The 18,543-nt window shown below is 41.4% G+C and overlaps 1 protein-coding gene across 2 annotated transcripts in view; it reads left to right on the top strand.

Annotated features, from left to right (window-relative positions):
• The window catches only part of col22a1 (collagen, type XXII, alpha 1), a 58,817-nt gene that overhangs the window by 20,836 nt on the left and 19,438 nt on the right, over window positions 1-18,543 (top strand). The window contains exons 12-37 of one of the 2 annotated variants that reach the window (XM_072705756.1): window positions 210-248; window positions 3,341-3,394; window positions 4,812-4,865; window positions 5,020-5,073; window positions 6,598-6,651; window positions 6,847-6,891; window positions 9,511-9,564; window positions 9,906-9,959; window positions 10,838-10,864; window positions 11,320-11,349; window positions 11,547-11,600; window positions 11,792-11,845; window positions 12,902-12,955; window positions 13,342-13,395; window positions 13,606-13,659; window positions 13,818-13,871; window positions 14,096-14,149; window positions 14,245-14,289; window positions 14,364-14,426; window positions 15,665-15,718; window positions 16,292-16,333; window positions 16,494-16,517; window positions 16,769-16,822; window positions 17,998-18,051; window positions 18,238-18,291; window positions 18,399-18,452. In XM_072705756.1, the coding sequence (XP_072561857.1) occupies window positions 210-248; window positions 3,341-3,394; window positions 4,812-4,865; window positions 5,020-5,073; window positions 6,598-6,651; window positions 6,847-6,891; window positions 9,511-9,564; window positions 9,906-9,959; window positions 10,838-10,864; window positions 11,320-11,349; window positions 11,547-11,600; window positions 11,792-11,845; window positions 12,902-12,955; window positions 13,342-13,395; window positions 13,606-13,659; window positions 13,818-13,871; window positions 14,096-14,149; window positions 14,245-14,289; window positions 14,364-14,426; window positions 15,665-15,718; window positions 16,292-16,333; window positions 16,494-16,517; window positions 16,769-16,822; window positions 17,998-18,051; window positions 18,238-18,291; window positions 18,399-18,452 (1,287 nt within the window). The remainder of the gene's footprint in view (window positions 1-209; window positions 249-3,340; window positions 3,395-4,811; window positions 4,866-5,019; window positions 5,074-6,597; window positions 6,652-6,846; window positions 6,892-9,510; window positions 9,565-9,905; window positions 9,960-10,837; window positions 10,865-11,319; window positions 11,350-11,546; window positions 11,601-11,791; window positions 11,846-12,901; window positions 12,956-13,341; window positions 13,396-13,605; window positions 13,660-13,817; window positions 13,872-14,095; window positions 14,150-14,244; window positions 14,290-14,363; window positions 14,427-15,664; window positions 15,719-16,291; window positions 16,334-16,493; window positions 16,518-16,768; window positions 16,823-17,997; window positions 18,052-18,237; window positions 18,292-18,398; window positions 18,453-18,543) is intronic. The other variant, XM_072705757.1, reaches the window with a different exon arrangement.

The raw sequence follows: 18,543 nt of genomic DNA, 5'->3' as shown, positions 1-18,543 counted from the left end.
GAATACAAAGAAGTCTAAAACCTTTTTCTATCATCTGCTCTACAAATGCATATACTAGAATGTTTGATATTGAATGTATTAGGTCTTTTACTATTATTTCATCATTTAGACTTTCAGTTGTGAGCCACGTTTGATTAGAAATGCTGTTCTTTCCTCTGTTTTCTTCTCTGGCTCCAAATAATTGATCCTTGTCGATTGATTATTTGCAGGGCAGAGCCGTTTCTATCAAAGGTGACAGGGGTGAAAAGGTAAGGTCATGGTTTTCACAGGTAAACTCCTCGGCGATTAAAGGGAATGGGAATGTTTTAGGGCAGTATCGTCTTGTCAGGCATCTCTGGCACCTGCAGAAGCTGTTACTTTAGGTTTTCAGTAATTCATGGGAAATCAGGCCAATTATTTTCCAGCAGTGTGGTACCAAGAATGACTCTTACACAGTCGACAACTGGTACTATAGGCGACTTCTTGGAATAATTTTACCTCGTCTCCAGGAGGCGTCGAGATGACGATATCAGGTAGACAGTGACGTGTCATGTGACCTGATGTATGTAATGACATGTGGCGACAGATCCAGAGAGACAACACTGACATGATATTTTAATAATGGCCAAAAAAAGACCATCAGTCACTCTTCCGTTTTTTACCTTGCTTGAGCTGAGCCTGTCACAGCTGGACCTGAAGCTCGTCCACCACCATGACATACGGGCAGCAGACGAGTGCCCATAACGGGGCGCTGAAGCTCCAATTTCCTGCCTGCAGTACTGTTTGTTTTCATTACTGTGGTTCTGGCCATAGCTTACTGGCGAACAAAAACACTCACCTCGAACTCTTTTTAAAGGCAATTCTATAACTAAATACATTAACATATTCTTTTACAATATTTAATCCCATTATGGATGATCAGAGGCAAGGCCATAATTATATTAGGGAGTACACAATAATGCCCCCCGCCCATGTATATTATAATCACGGCTTTGGTCCCCCCCCCCAGTGTTGACCCCATGGCTATGATCATGATCAGAGGAATTCAGTCTAATTATATTACATTTGTTGTCTAATTATACATTTTTAATCCTTAGAATATGCGCACCTTTAAAGATTTTTGTTGGAGCGAAATATAAAGAGGAGTTTACTGTTGAAACATGAATCTGCAAACATCTCGTTTGTGGTCTGCTTTCGTATGCTGCTTTACATGCCTCTACTTCCTGTATTTTTCCGCATTTCCTTTCCTATAATAAAACGGTAAGTGACTTTTTTCTCTGTTTAGGGCAGCACCTTTATGTCGTGTCTGAGATGGGGCTCCAAGGAAAATGTGGTTTCATAGACCAGTTGTTTGAACAGTTATGGTCGTGACCTCCAGGTTGTCGTGAGAAGACAGGTTTCTTCTTCAACTCTGCTGCCTGTCCTTCACAGGACTGTTACGCGCGTTTACAATTTGGGTTTTACATTAAATTGCGAATCCTAATCTTGTGCTTTGGCAGTTTCCTGATACCATCTTATGTGTGTATGGATGGTAATGAATCCCATTATGTTGGGGGGGGCAGTATCATGGGTGTCCTTAAATCCAATCACTTGGGCTATAGCCCCTAGTATTTTAGCCCCCCAAATCCAGTCCAAAGGACCCTGGGCAGTACTGTATGTTTGTGAATAAAAGGGCACTAGTTCAAATCCCAAAGTCAGCAGAGTGATTTCACCGTAGGGTCACTGAGCAAAGCCTGTAACCCCAATTGCTCCAGGGACTGGCTGACCCATCTTTCTCAGGTGTACGTCACTTTTAATAAAAACACCTGCCAAATACAGATATTCTCTCACTTACCGATCCAGTTCCGTTCCTAGCACTAGGTTGTTAAGCGAATTGGTCGATAAGCGAGGAGCTGCCACTTACTGATATTTCAAGCATACTGTAAGCTACTGGTAGTGGGTTTGTATCAACCATATTTATATTGTTTTAATGTCACCTTTGCGCCATTTATAATTTTTTTTTGTATATTTATGAACAGGGATGCATATGACTGGTACGCAAGAACACATACACCTTTAAAGGGATACCTGCGGCAATTGACTGTTGCAACAGCGCAAATGCGTACTTGTTCTTTGTACATTTGCACTGATATGACAAGAAATTATCGCCCATTTTAACCTTTATATGTTATTCGTACTTCATTTGCGGTATAAAGGTTAACATGCTCTGTACTTTCTTGCCATAGCAGCGCAAATATACATAAAATACCTGCGCATTTGTGCTGTTACAAGTGCATTGCAGCATGTGTCACTTTTAAAGGTAATTGCGTACTTGCGTACCAGTTACAGTATGTGCATCCATGTTTGTAAATGTTTATGCAGTACTGTACTGTATAGTGTAATAAACAGAATGGAGGAAATCAGCTGTAATATACATCACTTAGGTTTGCATACTATAAATACACGTAATCGTTTTTATTTATTCTGAATAATGAAAAGGTGTAAAGGAAACTGGTCGTAAGTCAGGGTGGTCGTTAAACAGGTAGATCTTTAAGTGAGGAGTATCTGTAGTTGCAAATGTTAGCTAAATGAAAGGGAGAAATTTAGGGTAACTGTTCCACGTAAAGGAACATGCAAGTTTAGCATTCTCAGAATCAGCACAATTCAAATGATTAATTCCACAGAGAGTCATCAATGTTACGTCTGGATACACTGAGTAACCCTCGCATGAAAATTGTAATTAAAATCCTGCATATCACTTTATTGCAATTGCTGTACAGCTCAGTAAAACTTAAACATTGATATCATACCTACTGGCTTATCATACAATGTTGACCAATTGTTAACGTGATATAGTTTATATATCTTACATTATATAGCAAAGCTTAAAGAAGTATTCCAAGATTTGCACCTTTCTCTTGGGAACAACAACATCCAAACGGCCACCAATTCACTGCCAAAAACACGATTTACTTGAAAGCATTTTCACAGTATGGCATTGACTGATTTTGTGTTCTTCGATGATGTCATTGTGTGTATGATGAAGAAATGTTCCGGGAATAATTAGAGGTCGATATGTTGTATACTGGTTTATGAAAGCCAAAAAAATGTTTTGTAGGCCAGTGTTTGGTAGCACTGTGTAATTAAGCAGTCATAAAATGTTTATGCATTACGTCTGAAGGGCTGCTTTGGAAGAAATGTGACATCACGAAACCAAGTAACAATTCCGAATGCACGCAGCAAATAAACAGCACTGGTTAGTGTTTATGAAAAAATGGCTTTCAGAACATTATTATAAAATGATTATACTATTACTAGTAGCATCACGCCTTATGGAAAGCTATACATTGAGTATTTATTAATGGTTTTTACAAATCCCCAGGGCGATTTGGGATCACCAGGAGATTCAGGGTCCCGGGGAGACAAAGGGGAAAAGGTATGGTCATTTCTGCAAGTAAAGGCATGCTGTTGTCTTTTTGTGACTGGAAATGCACAATATGCTACGTTAAATGTCTTGACCATGTCATGTTGATGCATATGTACCATGAAAATGGGCCGGAACGATCTGAAATAGCTATCCGACAGCTTTGTTTAATAAGTAAATAAATCTGATTAATAGTTTTATACATAATAATGCCAAGTAAATTCAATTTTTTGTGTACTGTAGACTTGTGTTCCTTCTAGCTGATGCAATTGAGATACTCACTCAACAAATCAGAAACTTATGTCACCCCAGAGCCCCGCCCTCACACCAAACACACGTCCTTTTTCCATTCTCATCCCTTCCCTCCAGAGGGTTCATGCCTGCAGATAAACTTGTGATGGCAGCACTAACTAGCTTACAGTAAATCAGGGAGCGAGTGTAAAGTTCTATAGCGGTAGGTAATTTCAGAGCAACAGAGCTCAACAAATACCACCAAACACACAAGCAGTAGCACGGGAGTGAAGGGTGACAACACTAGTGATGACCAGATGTCAGGAATCTCCTTCAGGGGCCCCCTCTCCTGCTCTGTCTGCGCTCGCCGTCAGCACAGCCGGGGGGTGACTTTAGTATGACGCTACAGCTGTATACTTTTGAAAACTCTGTTTTCAAGTTGCAGGGTGGATGAGTGAAAACAGAGACGTTTGAAAACGCAGACTCTAAAAGCTTTCTAACTGGTCCCTACTCATCACGTGGCCCATCCCTGATTCGATCCCACTACTTTCACTCTCTCATTCTCTGATTGACAAGAATTCTCTGATTATTCATCTGGTCACTCTAACAGTATTTCCGACGTGGCGGGCATGGCGGAGCTGTTTTGAATGACGTTTTACCTGTTGCTGAACTGTATGAATGAATGTTTCTGCTTGAAAAGTCTATTTATAAATGAGACCTAGCAGTGTGGACGTAGCCTGAGTCAATTTGGGAGTTATTTTTAGGTGAGTCATTTTTCTTTTGGTGTACCGCTACGCTGAATCTTACAGGGTTGCCAACTTTGGTCAGCTGGCTGGCGTTAAATTTTCAATTCGAAACGAATCTGCACATGCATAAGATTTGCCATAAGATTTTTTGCGTGAACGTGAGAGTCTGAAACCACGAGTGTCATGCCAGATGCGTGACAGTTGTCAACCCTGATCTTAGGGTTCCCCACCTGCCGAATCCCATTTTAACCCTTGTACGTACTATAATTAAAATATGCACTTAAATGTTTACATAAGGCAGAATCTTGTCCAGAAATTGTAGGTATTGCAGGAATTTAAGCAGATTGTTCACCGAGCAATTAACTTACAGAAATGTCTTGTAAGATCTTGGGCCTTTGTTTTGTTTTCTCAAAATCTAAAAATGAAACATCCTTCATTTCATTTGCTTGCAGGGATTACAGGGGCTGCCAGGCCTTTCCGGGAAAAAAGGAGAGAGAGGGGAAAGAGTAAGTACAGCCCCCACCAGCATGGAAACCACACTGAAACACAAGCTCCAGATGACACTCAGTAGCTTTCTAGATGAGTACCGTGTTATTTTGATCAGCTGAATGTCCTTAAAACAACAACCTAATGTTTACAATAATCTGTCTTGCATTATAGGGTTTTATTGGAGAAAGGGGAGAGAAAGGATTACATGGTCCTTTTGGTCCTAAGGTATGTTCATGAAATTGAGCAGCTTATGCCTCATTCCAGTTATTTTAAATATTATGTTAAATGCTTACAAATATTTACAATTATTATTCCTATTATACATTTTATGTTACTAAATTGATTGAACAGTGAAAAATCAGCAGTTCATAAAGGCTTGCTGAAACAGTCTGAAAAACGCCATTTCTTTTCATTGATGGGATAAGACTGGACCTCTTAAAAGGCATTTAAGTGATTTTAGTCTCTCTATGTAGTTATACTGCAGCAGGACATACGGTTGATGTGCTGACATCTGGGAAATTAAGTAATCTTTATAGATGTGGTGAAGATCCACGAAAGCCTTCCAGGAAACTGGGAAAATGTGTTCTCACATTGGCTTGAGTTACCTGCCTGCTGGGCTATGCAAAATTGTAAGGATATTCCGGTGTGTGGGTGTCCCAGACTGCCGCTATCATTTCACTCATGAGAAAATGGATTTACAGTTTGTTTCCAATAAGGGTTCTGTTCACTAGTAGTGGAAATGCAGAATCTGGTTTGGTTAGGATGTTCTTTTAATCAAGTCCTTCTGCCCCCTTATTGGGGGCTACAGAATCCAAGCATTGCTGAAATCCCTAAGTCCAAGACAGGATAAGCCAGTCAGATGGACAGAGCGAGGAGAGAGTCTGCCCCCTGCTGGTGCACAGTTGTAAACCACCATAATGACGCTGCTAATAGTCTGTATGGTTTCGCCTGAATGATTCGCTTCTTCGCTAACTAGCAGCTCAAGTCAAAGGCTTCTGTGGAGCAACAGAAGTGGAAAGTGATGGTTTGAAATGGTACGGCTGTGTCAAGAGCTGCTGCAGCAGTAGGCTGTGTGTGGGCACTGTGGATCATTTAGGCTATACAAGGCTATCTTTAATAGCTCCTATAATAATATAGTTTAACCATGCCTTCACAGCATCTGTGAGCACCATTTTGTTTGTTAAGTTTTCTTCTTTAGTTTATTATTGTATTTACTTCAGCCTAAGCATAAAATACATGGTTATACAGCACAAACAAATATTTTTTTACGGTATAAATTGGTTGCAAATTAGCAATATTATTAGTAGAGATGTGATATAATGAAATGGCATTTAAATGCTGTATATTAGTAATAATGAATAAATTATGTCTCACAGTTAAGAAAAAGACAATCATGTACATCATTCATCATATAAAATGCTGCGCGTGGCATTTTCTTCCCGTAACAGCACGCATGCATACCTGTTGTATGTGCATTTGCTCTGTCATGACAAGAAACTACAGTGTATTTTAACCTTTATACCGCAAATGAAGTGCAAATTGTCGGTATATTTTCTTTATTTATGGAACGCATGCTTGTGTACCGGTTATGTGCATCTCAGAAGTTGGAATATTGACAAAAAGAATTGTCTCCCACATGACAAGCCCTTGCTGTGCCAGAGCTGAGCTCCTGCCCTGTGCATGTTCTGCTTTGCTTCATTTGCTGGGTTGTTGTATATGAAGTCCATCCTTCTGTCTGCCATCCTCCAGGGAGTGCAGGGCGATGCAGGACTTCCCGGGTCACCTGGTCCCAAAGGTGTATCTGTAAGTGCCGCCTTGATGAAGTTCACAGGCTCATTTGCATTTACTCAAGATGTTACCATCAGGAGCATGAGATCATTATAGTGAAGAGAATGTATCAAAATCAGCACTTACAAAACTCCCAATACACTGGGTTTTGTGGGTGAAGTACAATGCATATATATGGATATGAATTTGATACATATTTATATTTTTTAGGGTGACACAGGCTTCAAAGGAGACAAAGGAGAAACTGGGGTCAGGGTATGTGCATCATCTATTGTGATATCTGTCTTTTAGGGCTGTCACAATTAATGTGTTAATTGTTACAAATAAAATAATTAACACGTTGAAATGTAATGCAATTAACACATTTTACGCGATTAGTGATTAGTTAATCACACAGTGAATTATGGGGCAACCATATAAATCATATAAACCGTATAAATGACTGGCAGGGACTCTTTTTTTGTACAACTGTCATTCATGACCTACTACATTGTTATATCTGAAATATACATCCTTTGTGATTATTCTACATTATTTTGGTGAATGATTTTACATTTAAATATGCATTATAGCAAGCGTTAGCTTTACTTGTTTTAGGAAACAAGTTTTTAATTGCGATTAATTCATTGCAAAATGTGCAATTATTTAGTTAGTGTTTTATAATCGATTGACAGGCCTTTTATTTTTATAAGAGCATGATTTGGGCCAAGCGTGTTCTGAGTGGTTGTTGATTTTGCTGGGCAGGCAGGTTATATCTTTCTGGATAGTATCCTGCATCTAAGTTGTTCACTTCTGCAACTTAGATTTCGGTTTACCATAACAGTTTAAGAACACTGAGAATCTGTTTTTTGTTGTTATTTGAATTGGAAAAGAATGCATTGTAACCAAGAAATCAACACTAGTTGTGTTATTTGTACAATTAACTGCCCTAACTATTACACAAATCTTATGTTTCTTTAAAGGGTCCTCTGCAGACTGTTAGTTATGTTCATCCCTGAATTGGACAACACTTTTTCAGAGTGGTTTAGTGTTTCAGGATTTTCAGTGACACATAATTTCCTTATTTTAATATTTGGAGAAAATGTAGCAGCATATAGTATCACATAACTATTTATATGTTTGCCCTGATCTAATACCTGATTATTTTCTATTCATTAACCAAAACCACTTAACCAAGTAAAGGTCACAATTGTGTTGACATTGCTTTGATATTTAGGTGCACATTACCCATGTGCATTTCTGATTGCTAGTTGAAATTGAGTTCCGGTATTTCAGGACATTTCAATGAATAAATATTTACTGTATTTGACAAAAAAAACAGACAGAATTAAAATGTTTAAACCAGCACATGACAGAGTTAATTCCAAAAACAAATGTGCTGCCCCAAAGGAAGAGGGTGGATCTTGAGATGGTACTAACAGACGTGATGGTCTCTGCACCCTTCCTGTGTGGCTCTGTGGCTGTGCCGCTTCAGTGCCGACCTGTCATAGCTACACCATTCATCCCGGATTTCACTTTCCAGTGTCTGCATACAACTCGTACCACTTAGTTTTTACTGTTATCCATGACGAGGATTGATATTACAGTGCAGGACATGAAATACAAAAGACGCTGGGTGAGAAATAACATAGATCTATATATCTACCAAATAACAGCCCCACACTGTCCTGTCAAGGATTTCTTAAATATTCTATTATGTCTAGATGTAATTTAATATTAAAATTACATTTTTAAAGATAAAGTACTTGGGAAACGTCAAATAATATTCACAGTTAAAGCTGTTTGAATTCAAATTACTGCAGGATTAGCAATGGAGCTAAACAGCGATTCTTGATTGTTCGTATAATAATGAATTAATGAATGTATACTAATTTATATGATTAAAAGAGTATGCAGTGCAAAGAAGGATACATTTTCAGGCTTCTGTATGGATTTTAATTTGATTTTCACAATGTTTTGAGATGTCTATGTTTCCTGCTGTAGTACAGTCATAGGGGTCATTGGGTACTTCACTGAGAGTTTAATCCTTGCAAATGCATCTATCATCTAATTTTTCTTTGTGGGGGCGGTGGGGGGGGGGGGGGGGGGGGGGTAACATCCTTAAATATGTCTTCAGTTTCTCTGCTTTGCTTTTTGACATAACAGCATGATCACATGTGTAGCTGGATCATCTCTGACCTCAATTCCCGGTTATTGGTCTCTGACACCAAACAATGACACCAAGCAATTCTGAAAATTATAGAATCACCAGAACATTCAGGACTGACCGTTGATCCTTTTTAATTAGGACCTCAAATAAGACTCAATCAGCTGGCTTATCCCAGCTTATCCTTTAATCACTTGGCTTAGCCCTAAACTGAGAGTTTGTCTACTTTGTGTTCTTACCATGTCACACCACAGATTCGGGGCGCTCAGTTTTCTTTTCCTCCGAGGTGCAAATTTCATCAGCCACACAAAGGCAAGGGTTCCTCTAGGTAGATGGACTTTTGATCATGCAGCCTGGATTAAATTATGTTTCTGTGGAGTCCACCATTTGAGTACCCTTGCCATACAGCAAAAGTGGATTGGGTTGCCCTCTTGTGGTCAGGTAGACCCTCTGGTTAACAAAATACAACTTTCCTCCATCCATAGTTGGAGATTTCTAGTCCAGAGAGTACAAATCCAGACCAAGATATTGTTTCAACCAAATAGTTGAGTTTAAAAAGTCATAGTCACAGAGTAGTCAACTGGTTGGTTGAAACAAAATCTTGGTCTGGATTTGTACTCTCTGGACCTGAAATCTCCACCTCTGTCTCCATCCATTCATCTGTCTTCTGACTGTTCAAGCTGTCAAAGTCTTGCGAAATATATGATTTTCCCCATGTTTTTTTGTAGGGAACTGCTGGTTTGGATGGATTGCCAGGAAAGCCAGGTCATCCGGGAAAAGACGTATGTTCTTTAATTTTTTTATGCACCTCATAAAACATCCAACCTTCCTAGAATGTACAGATTAATTTGTCCTATTGGACCTTCAGTTCTCTTCTGGAAGCAAACAGTTAATTGTCTTGCAATGAATTATTGAACTGAATTACGAAATCAAGCAATTATCAGTATTTGTCTTAAAATATGGATCATGTTTAAAGAAACTGAAGTGTAATCCTGCCATACTTTTGTTTATAATACCGTTTATGGCTGTTTATGTATTATTGTGCTGGTTTGCAGTATGAGGCACGGCAAATACACAAGGATAGGATGCAGCCTGTGTTTCTCTTTCCAAATACTCATAACAGGGACCCAGGGGACTGATTGGGCCACCTGGCACCGTCGGACCAAAAGGCGAAAAGGTACGTGTCTGATTCAGTGCATTGCTCTTCAAAGCGTCCAGCTGGGAGAAAGACAATGGGGGAAAATGGCCTGGAAAATGAATGCAATGGATTAACTGGTTAATGATAATTTTTGAGTTTGCAAAAATACTCTCAAAGCCACTACAGTTCTTCTGAATTTGCTTGATATCCACTCTAATTGGTAGATTTCTGGTGGTTACATCTATACCCACAAGTGCATGATGGTCTCTGGAGGCTGGGTGATTTGTTAAGGGAGGGAGCTTATACCTGACAGTATTGTCAAGGTCTGCCATTGGGTCACAGGGCAGGTGACAAAGCCCGATTAAGCTGTAAAAAGCTCACCGCGAGTATCACTTAACATAGTAACAGATTGATAGATTAAACAGCTCCCTGAAGGGGGTGACATAGGAGAGATCTGGCACATGACGTCACATAGATCGACCGTGGCGTGAGACTTGTCTGCTCCTTATGATGTCCCAGACATTCCTCCCTCTCGGTAGATGCCCTGTCATTTGTCTGTTTAGAAAGACATTTGAAGGATATGATTTGGTCGCCTGTAATTATGGTATGGCTGCTTTTTTAAGGTGCATCTTAGGGGAGGGTTCATTCTACAGGCACGATATAAACTTCCTCGAGGGCACTGCCATGCTCCGACATGTTTGAACACCCCCTGATGCTCTGTGGCATATAAAAAGTGTTTTACGGCTTCTGACCAAGAGCGGGCGCAGAAGTTTCATCTCCATGTCTGTAGATGATTGCCAGAGGTCTTTCTCCCCAAAATGATGTTCCCCTCACAAAATTGCACTTTTTGCAGACGATGCTTCTGTTTATGAAACTGTTTTTTGCACTTTATTTGTTGATGTTGTTTGTTTCCATAGGGAGAAAGAGGGTTACCAGGGGATGTGGTAAGTAGTGAGCGAATCGCACACCTTCCAGCATCACTGTCATGTTTAGTGCCACTTAGATCTGCAGGTTCATGAGCTCATGAATTCAGGGCCTGCATCCTTCGGAGGACGCGGTCTACGTAGCCTTTGTAAGGCTGTGTCCTTCGAAGGTCTGCGAAATGCATCTTGGGATATGTTGGGCTGCAAAGGACCCACCAGGTAGATCCTTTGCAACTCGGCAAAAGAAGGACGTATTTTTAGATCGCATTTGAAGGGGCCTTCAAAATGCGACAGGCTTGTCTTGCCGCTGTGACGCATTCGGTCTTTGAAGGATGCAGCCCCTGAATTCAGACGCAGTCAAATTGCTTTGCTGGCCAACAGGGGAAAAAAGCAAGCAAAACACATCAACATCATATTTGTGAAGAGAACAAATCTGCCCCCTGCTGTTTCTTGATTGTTTGCATTTCACTGCTTAGGTTCATAGAGGGGGCTTGAAAGGAGAGCCTGTAAGTATATCATATGATCCCTGACATCTATAATGCATGTTAACTTACAAACCTAGGTATAAAAACCAAAAATACAAAGTAACTCTGAGCTAATGTAATTAGTAATTAGTCAAAACATCTTGGTTCATTTTGAATGACTCCTGTTGTCCTCACAATGAGGGCATCTGCCTTACCTTCAGTGTTTGTTGTTTTTGCAGGGAGCCCCTGGACCTAGCGGCCCCCAGGGCCCAATGGGCCCCGCTGGAGCACCGGTGAGAGCATGGAGTTAGCGTAGCGTGTTAACAGCTGCAGGACCCACTCAGTGAGCCACCAGAGGGCAGCAGAGGGCAGCAGCCGGAATGGCTGTTAGCCAAGCGTGTATCAAAAAACAGGCAATATTTATCCTCTCTATGTGCTCTATAAATGAGGAAGAGATTGTGAGGTGTTTCCTTCTTCCTCTTAGGGTCCACAAGGTCCTCCAGGACTTCCTGGAGAGCCTGGGGAATTTGGCCATAGGGTAAGATTGTATGGATTTTACTGTCTTATTCATGGTTATTCTCAGACAGACTTTTCAGTCAGGCAAATATTGTGTGGTGGGTAATTAATGAAAGATCACCAAAGATGGCCTTTCCTGTCTTTAGTTAGAAGCTTTCATAGGCATATTTTGTCATAATTTTCAGTAATCATTATTGATTTTTTCCCCATGTTTTCCACTTAATAAAGAAAATTAATCCATTGTAAATTTGAGCTTATCAGCAGAATATAGGAACAGATTGTACAACATGATTTTTCAGGCAAATCTCACTTGCTCAGCATTCTTTCAGGACGTCTTAAGAAACAGGGCACAGCGTGTGTGGACAGTGTACCATCTCCTAGCACACCCAGTGACTGCTATGCAGTGCTGTACAGTGATTGTCTTACGGATGGAAAACCTGCTTCATATCCAGAGCTCTGTCTTCCGCTTGGGCATTTGTCATGTCTTCATGAGCCCCTTAACGGAAATCATCCATCCTGAGCATAGACGGACCAGACAGTCTAAGTGGATTTCCACTCAAGAGCAAAACAAGATGTGTGTTGTGATTCTGTCTGGTTTCCATGCGCTCTGGCTTGCCTCCGGAGCTGTCCAGCAGTGTCTGTTGTCAGCTCGAGAACAGTACAGCCCGATAGGCCGCGATGCCTCCGCCAGCCCGCGGGACACAGTCATTCCCTGGTTGACAGTCATCACCAATTACCAGTGTCCTGCTGTGGGGAAGAGTCTGCTCCCAGGCTGGAAATGGAAGCAATTCAATCTCAGTCCACCTGGGGGCAGTAGGGGTCAACACCGTGGCAGATTCTGACAGACATTTTGATCAAAATGCAATTTTTACCACAAACATCATATTTAAAAAACATTGAACTCAGACCCAGATGAGTCTTGCCCCAGATATGTTTCTTTGTATAGTGACAGGTTGACTATGTCTGTAAGGCAGCATTAAGCTGTTAAATTAATAACTCAGTATAGCACTTGTATTAAGCGTTAAGTGAAAATAGTTGCATGCTATTATTAGCCAACACTGGTGTGTCTGTTTTTCAGGGAAAAAAAGGAGAAAGTGGTCTCCCTGGAGTTGATGGATTACCTGGACCACCGGTAAGAATATATATCTTACAGTGACGTTATTTAATAATAATAATAATAATAATAATAGATTTAATTTATAACGCACTTTACATTTAAAACCTGCATGACATTTTATGTATCACATAGATATGTATCTGAAGCAGATTCATCAGACATTAATTACAATATAAAACTTTAGAAAAAACGTACATTGCATTGTTGGAAGTTGCAGACTTACATTTCCATGTTTCACACGCCACATAGTTTGGCTGTGCAGCTTACTGTCGCCCTCTGGTGGTTTTCAAGCCTTATGACAGATCCAGTCTTAAACCATGCCCTAATATTTACACCACTTCACTGTCTATAGGACCATGTAAAAACACCCCTGACCCTTGTCTTATCACCAATGTCTTTAGGGTCCTCAAGGTCCTCCTGGAAATAGTGGCCCATCTGGGCCTCCTGGACCCCCGGTTAGTATCTGAATGTGATAACAAGTCATCTGAATGTTGGAGTTTCCTCACTGAAAACGCAACATAGTAACGAAGCACAAGGCTGAATAATGGATAATCAATTTCACATATAAAATTTGTCTCGGTTCACACAAACAACATGACTTAGCTCTGAAATTTGAATCCTGTTTGCTTTATTAATGTACGTGTCTATTTTAAATGTATCTCTAGGGGTTACCTGGAGAAATTGGGTTTCCTGGGAAGCTGGGAGAGCCAGGCAAACCTGTAAGTGATGTGCTGTGACAGATGACATTTCCATGTGTACTGCAGCTCTAGGTGGCACCAATTAGCTGTCAAACATACGTACCTTTCAATGAGACCTTAATGTTTCTGCTACAATCACAGCTTGCATGGCAGTTCATTAAACTTGGTCTTAAATCTAGGGTTTGCCTGGTAAAGACGGCCTGGATGGATTCCCAGGATCTGATGGGGTGAAGGTTAGTATTGTCCATAATGTTGTCAATAGGATGATGTGATAAATTAAAGGTTGTATTTCACAATGTGAAAGACTGACGTTTGGATAGGGCATTCAGTAATAGATAGAACTATGTATTTATACAACTATATACTTAATTGGCTATAGTTGCCATAATACTATACCTTTATAGATTTTTTTTCCTTGGCAAGTAATGTGAACACTGTATCTTTTTCTTATCATCAGGGGCCACCAGGGGAACCAGGTCTAGATGGTTTTCCAGGAAAACCTGGCCCCAAGGTACAGCCGTACGCAAGTGATGTGGATAATGTTTCCAAGGAAACAAACCAGTGAGTCACAAGCAAATAAACATTAATGTGATGGCGTTATTTCAGGGAGTGGAAGGTCCTCCAGGCCCAAGAGGCAAGGCTGGGGAGAGGGTGAGTGCTCCGCACCTTGGGGTCTCCCTACATCCCTGCCGTGAGATGCCACTAAAACGCTCTGTGTGTCACAGGGAGAAGCTGGTCTGCCAGGAGAATCAGGTGCCATTGGGCCTAAAGGGGGAAAAGGCGAACAGGTGGGTATAGAAGTGTTACCATCCAAAAGGTGTCAGGAATGCAGATATGATGGAGGGCAGGAAAGAGCTGCATATATAATCAAAAAAGTGATAGGTGTGCAAGGCTGTGTAACTATTGTCAATGTGTTAATGCAGTGGCTTATTGCGGAGAATTACTGCCCCCTGGGTGGGAGGTTTAGATACCATCTCCTATGTGTGTGTGTGGCCCAGGTATATATTACATTGTGGGGACCAAATGCCCCCACAGTGTGATAAGAGCCTGCTGTTTTGATGTTGTGGGGACCATTTTTGGAGTTAGACTTTGCTTAGACTTCTCTCACTTGCATGTTGTTCATGTTTATGCCCAATGATAGACTGGCATCCCGCCTAGGGCGTACCCCATCCCGTTCAGGGCGTCCTCCATCCCGCCCAGGGCGTACCCCATCCCGCCCAACTCGTAATCCCATCCCATTCAGGGCGTGCCCCATCCCGTTCAGGGCATGCCCCATCCCGTTCAGGGTGTACCCCATCCCGCCTAGGGCGTATTTCATCCCGGCCAGGGCATACCCCATCCCGCCCAACGCGTAATCCCATCCCGTTCAGGGCGTACCCCATCCCGCCCAGCGCGTACCCCGTCCCGCCCAGGGCGTACCCCATCCCGCCCAGCGCGTACCCCATCCCGCCCAGGGCGTACCCCATCCCGCCCAGGGTGAACCCCATCCCGTCCAGCGCGTACACCATCCTGTTCAGGGCGTACCCCATCCCGCCCAGGGCGTACCCCATCCCGTTCAGGGCGTACACCATCCCGCCCAGCACATACCTCATCCTGTCCAGGGCGTACCCCATCCAGTTCAGGGTGTACCCCAACCCTGTGCCCCACACTGCCACAACATTGCCTAGGATATGTGGTTAAAAGTCAAAGGAAGTCATAGTTTGTTTGTTTTAGTTGTCCTCATGTATTAAACATTTATAGAAAAAGAGAAAGTTCAATATAGTACATATTAAATATAGATAGACTGAATACTTTTTCCAATTGAGTATCAACATCTAAATTTCAAAATGAATAAAATTTCATGCACTTCTCAGACTAAGACTAGAATTTGCTGCTGACATCAGTGGTGAACAATTATCCACTGACATTAATCTAATGTCAGATTTATGAATTTAATGCTGCTTGCAATGTGCCAATGTATAGATATGATGCAAATGCAGACATAATCACAGCATAATTTAACGATATGATTCCATATCCTTAACAGGGTGAAGAAGGCAGGGATGGGGCTGCTGGACCAACTGGGCAGAAAGGGGACAAGGTGAGTTGCATTGGAGAAATAAAGCATATAGCCTAGAGATGCTGTATCCATTTCCCTGGGGAAAATAGGTTTTCTCCTATTTCACCTTGTTTTCCATGAGACACACATAAAGGAGAGAGTAAGCTTGGGGGTTGCAGCACAGGGTCAGCCAGTGTCCAGCACCTCCAGAGCAATTGGGCTGAAGGGCCTTGCCCAAGGGCCTAATGGTGGCGTCACTCTGCCGGTGATGGGATTTGAACCAACAACCTTCCGTTCATGGGCACGGGGTCCTAACATGCTGCAACTGGGAATATCACCCATCTATGTAACTCCTTTAGAGGCACCCCACATGTAATGGAAGCATGTACCGCAATATATGGGTGATGAAGTACTGAAGTCAGTTATGTAGCTCAGACAGACCAAAGGCTAAGACTTCCATGTTCATGCTTAAGCGAAATCAGAATCAGGCCGTATAGCTGCGAGCCCCTGGGTACCCTTCAGAAAATCTGTTTCACAGTTACTTTCCAGTAACATTTAAATTAGGCAATCAAAATCCTCAGTGAAAGTGTACAGCTTTTTTATTTCTTGTCCTAGGGTGATATCGGACCCCGAGGACCACCTGGAGAGCCGGGAAATGTGAGTAAAATTACACCAGTGGCTTTTAGATGTAGCCGCAAATATATTCTGAGGTTTCTAATAATAATGGACACAGGGTAAACTAGCCATTAACATTGTCATAGCATCATTGTAAATAATGTTTTCCTTAATAACCAGCTGTGTGTGTCTGTCTGTTTAGGTAATTCCCGAGTTTGGGCAACAAGTAAGTTATTCTTATTGTAAATTAAAATTTATTATGTTCATCAAAGATTTGCTTGCAAGCTGCCTGATCCTGATATGACACATTTTCTACTGCCATGCTTTGTATGTAAATGTCTCAGTCTCCATAGCCCAGTGGAGACCTTGTACCACACGCCTACAGCATCTGTGGGATACTTACGACTGCATGTTCATTACGAAATTCATTATTAGTTGTGTATCACCTGACCTTTAACCAATGAACATTCACCGCAGGGGAAGCCTGGCGAGAAGGGCGAGAGGGGAGACAAGGGCAGCCCTGGGGAACCGGTACGTCAACTAATCATCCCTGAATATTATTGTTGTTGTTGTTAGCTGTGGCTTTGATCCAAGGTGACCTCCATGTGACATGGAAATACCGTGCTGATTATAGAGAAGATGGTGATTCTGTGTCATGCACAGGCCTAACTGGAGTTAAGGCCGCATGTTACCTTTCAAGGATTTTGACATTTTGAAACCAACATTTTCAACAACCAACAACGGCTTTATTTGCCGTTTGATGTATGAGTGCAGGTACATTGACATGCTTTTTTTTTCATCTATCGTATCTTTGTTCTTCTTTGGGACATGCACATGCGCATACAGCTGAGAGTGAAGCTTGGCAGAAACTGCTATAAGTGCAAATATCTGCTTTATCCCCATTGAGAACGACGAAAGCCTGTTCAGGATGCTGAGATGCGGTAGCACAGCAGCCCACTAGATGGCAGCAGAATGTCAAGATCTACTTGACATCAGCTTCTTCTCATGGGTTTAGCATAAATGTGTAGCTTTTTTCCTCTCTCAGTATTTAGTCATACTACAGTACAAACATAAAAAATGAGAATGAGAAAAAATATACTTGGAAACTTGAAACTTAAAAAATAGTATGGATGGAGAGAATATAAAACATGCCAAGAAGATTTTTATCAAAACAAAATAAAGAACTTGCCTGGATGCGTCGAGTTTCTGCGCTTCACTATGAATTCTTAAGTTTTGCTGTGATAAAATATCTCCACCTAGCTCCAGTATACAGATCTAAGCCCTTTGAATTTGTTTCCTGTGATTGATGGAGCTTGAGTAGCTGAATCCGTCTTAGATTTTATATTATATTTTGAAATACACTGCTCTAGTGGGTAAGATCCATAACAATACCTTTGCCAACTTTAAAACAGTATAATTTTGTGAGCAAGATCCCAATATTTATGTGAAAAGCTTCAACACTGAATGACTTATAAAACACAAATTGAACTGGCATAAAAATAAAATCCCAGTGTCCCAATGTCATTTACATAAATTTGGAGATTCAAAAATAGTTTTTTTTACATTGTTAATTTTTTTTCTGATATTGAGAATCTACTATTACCTGATACAGTAAAAATATGATCAAATTCTGTCATCATTTTGACAAAGATAAGATACATGTCGGGTGGCTTTGGCACATAAACAATCTGTGGCTCCTCTTTCAGGGTCAAAGGGGACTTCCTGGTGAACAAGGACAAAGGGGTCCACAAGGACCACTGGTAAGAAAAGCCCTTAGTGACCTCTGGGTGACTGGAGGTCCCATGGCAACAGAAGTTTGCATTTTCAACGGATCCACTTACAAGTGCCAGCAACGATCTGCGTGTTTGATTATCTACATGGTTAATGCCATATACTGTATAATGTGTTCTGTTAGTGTCATGCATGTGCTGTCTCACCTACAACAGGGTCCAAAGGGAGAACCGGGTCTCAAAGGGCAAGCTGGGCAAAACGGGGAGCCAGTAAGTTCTGATCAGCAAGGCATGATCATATGAGACCTGTGGCCATTGTTCTGTGCTCTTGCTGTTTGAGTTCAGCACTTCAGTGAAGGTTCATTATTTTATTGCAGGGTCCACCAGGGCTGACCGGACCTCAGGGTCCACGTGGGTTACCAGGCAATGTCGTACGTCTAAAAAAAAACACAACAACATTTTCTAAAAGATATTTCAAGAAAGCAGTGCATTGTGGGATTGCTGGAGCACTATTTAAAATGT

Source organism: Paramormyrops kingsleyae, chromosome 23 (assembly GCF_048594095.1).
Source record: "Paramormyrops kingsleyae isolate MSU_618 chromosome 23, PKINGS_0.4, whole genome shotgun sequence".
NCBI lineage: Eukaryota > Metazoa > Chordata > Actinopteri > Osteoglossiformes > Mormyridae > Paramormyrops > Paramormyrops kingsleyae.
Note: the sequence above shows the minus strand (reverse complement) of the source record. Positions and strands in the feature narration are given on the sequence as shown.